The sequence below is a fragment of the Austrofundulus limnaeus genome, unplaced genomic scaffold, assembly GCF_001266775.1.
Source record: "Austrofundulus limnaeus strain Quisiro unplaced genomic scaffold, Austrofundulus_limnaeus-1.0 Scaffold237, whole genome shotgun sequence".
NCBI lineage: Eukaryota > Metazoa > Chordata > Actinopteri > Cyprinodontiformes > Rivulidae > Austrofundulus > Austrofundulus limnaeus.
Window position 1 is genome coordinate 221,100 of NW_013952639.1, and position 1,821 is coordinate 222,920.

Below are 1,821 nucleotides of genomic sequence, written 5' to 3' on the forward strand. Positions count from 1 at the left end.
ATGGTGAAAAACTGACTTTGAAAAATAAATCTGTTCTTTTTTTTCTCATAAAAGGCTAAATAAAACAAAATATTGGTGGTAATTTTTGACTGTGTAACTTCAAACGGCACCCCATACTTTCTGCAAGTTTCAGTATCAATTATGATTAAAATTTAAGATCTTTATAAATCGCAAATTGTAATGAGTCGTTAAATTTCATTCAATGTCAAACTCAATTTATAAAAAAACTACTACAACCTAAACTTAGCACAAAAAGTAAGATTTGTTGTAGATTTCTTTCTTGTAACAATATAAATCATATATGTTTGAAAAGCCTGAAAAATTCCCTTTTAAATAATGCCACATTTGTAAGGAACATGCATTTGTGGGATGAGCAGCAGAGCTGAGAACGTGGGTTTTGACAGGGCTGATGCATGATGGGACCTTTAGCTTTGTTACAGCGAGATAATTAAAATCCTCATAATGAACAAATTTAAAAAACATTGATAGAAATAGCTTGAACCTCTACAAATTTAAAATGTAGCTAAATGTATGTAAAAGACCTGGATTTAAGACTATTCATCACCTAAAATATGAAATATTAAACTTTTTCTAAAACTGTTTACAAAGTTTTGTATGCTTTAAGTTAGAGAAAAATATTCCTTATAAAAATGCATGAACATAGTATACAGTGACTAATATGTACTGAACCCTGGGCTCATTTTTTATCTGATAATCAGACTCTACTGTCAAAATTAATTGTTAGGTTAAAAAAAGCACCAGAATCAAATATGTAAACAAAAAAGTTTTACTGACTTATGAGCCAAAAAAGCTTTAGATCAGGTGGATTGGTAGAAATATGTAAATATCAGTTGTTCACACAGAGGGCAACTATCTGCCTTTTACTTTTTGACACTTTTTAAACAATAAAAATGCTATTTGGACAAAAAAACCTTTATAAAAAGGAAAACTGTACACGAGGGTTAGAAGTAGAACAGACAGAGCAGTTTGTGAGGCAGAACTACGAGGGTTTTTCTCTGATCAAGTCTTTGTAAAGTCTCTGAAATGCCTCGGAGTGCTCTGCATCGATGGAGCCTGCTGCTGCTGCTGCTTCTACACAACTGCGTACTGCTGATACAGCAGCTCCCGGATCCTATAGTAGTCGTCACACAGGCAGCCTTCTAGGCCGATGCGTCCGGGCTCCGTCTGGACAAAGACAGCAGAAAAACGCACGGGTCATCTCCATCCTTTAAGCATCAAGTTAGCATCTTTAAAGAAAGACGAAGGAACTCCACGCAGCAGAGGATTCGTTACTTTCTGCAGTCTGGGATTAGGAGTCTGCTGCAGCTGCGTTGAGTTTTCCTATCGAAGCAGCATGTAGGCACGCTCCATTAACAGTCGCAACACTCTTTGATTTCATTGTCTGAGCTGCAGCTATTTTAAGTTCTTGTCAAATGTGCAGTTTGTTGTTGGGATCCTGGCACGCTCCTTCAGTGGAGCATTGAGGTGAGGTTTTTATATCCTCCTCAGGGAAGCTGGATTTGCTTCTCTCCGTCTCTAATGCTCCATTTAGTCTTCTTGTTGTTTTATTATAAGTGCACTGATTTTAGGTGTTGTCTAACAATATCCAGGCGTTCGTATGAATGCTAAAAATAGGTTTTCTTGTAAGAATAAATGCACTTGTTTATGCAGACACCACCAAAGGATTTTTTTTTTTTCACAAAACAGATTTGTTGAATCAGCACTGTGATTTTTGTGTTTCCACCACTGTGAACTCTGGCTCTAGTACATAATAAACCGGTGATGTTGCAGCACTTCTTTCTGGGCCAGACCCAACAAAAT

General features: G+C 36.5%; 1 protein-coding gene across 1 annotated transcript in view; it reads right to left on the reverse strand.

Moving 5' to 3' along the window:
• Positions 1–769: 769 nt before the first annotated feature.
• The window catches only part of cpsf2 (cleavage and polyadenylation specific factor 2), a gene marked incomplete in the record, with an annotated part of 22,365 nt that continues 21,313 nt past the window's right edge, over positions 770–1,821 (reverse strand). Inside the window, 1 exon segment of the mRNA XM_014019974.1 lies at positions 770–1,185. Within this exon segment, the coding sequence (XP_013875428.1) occupies positions 1,093–1,185 (93 nt within the window).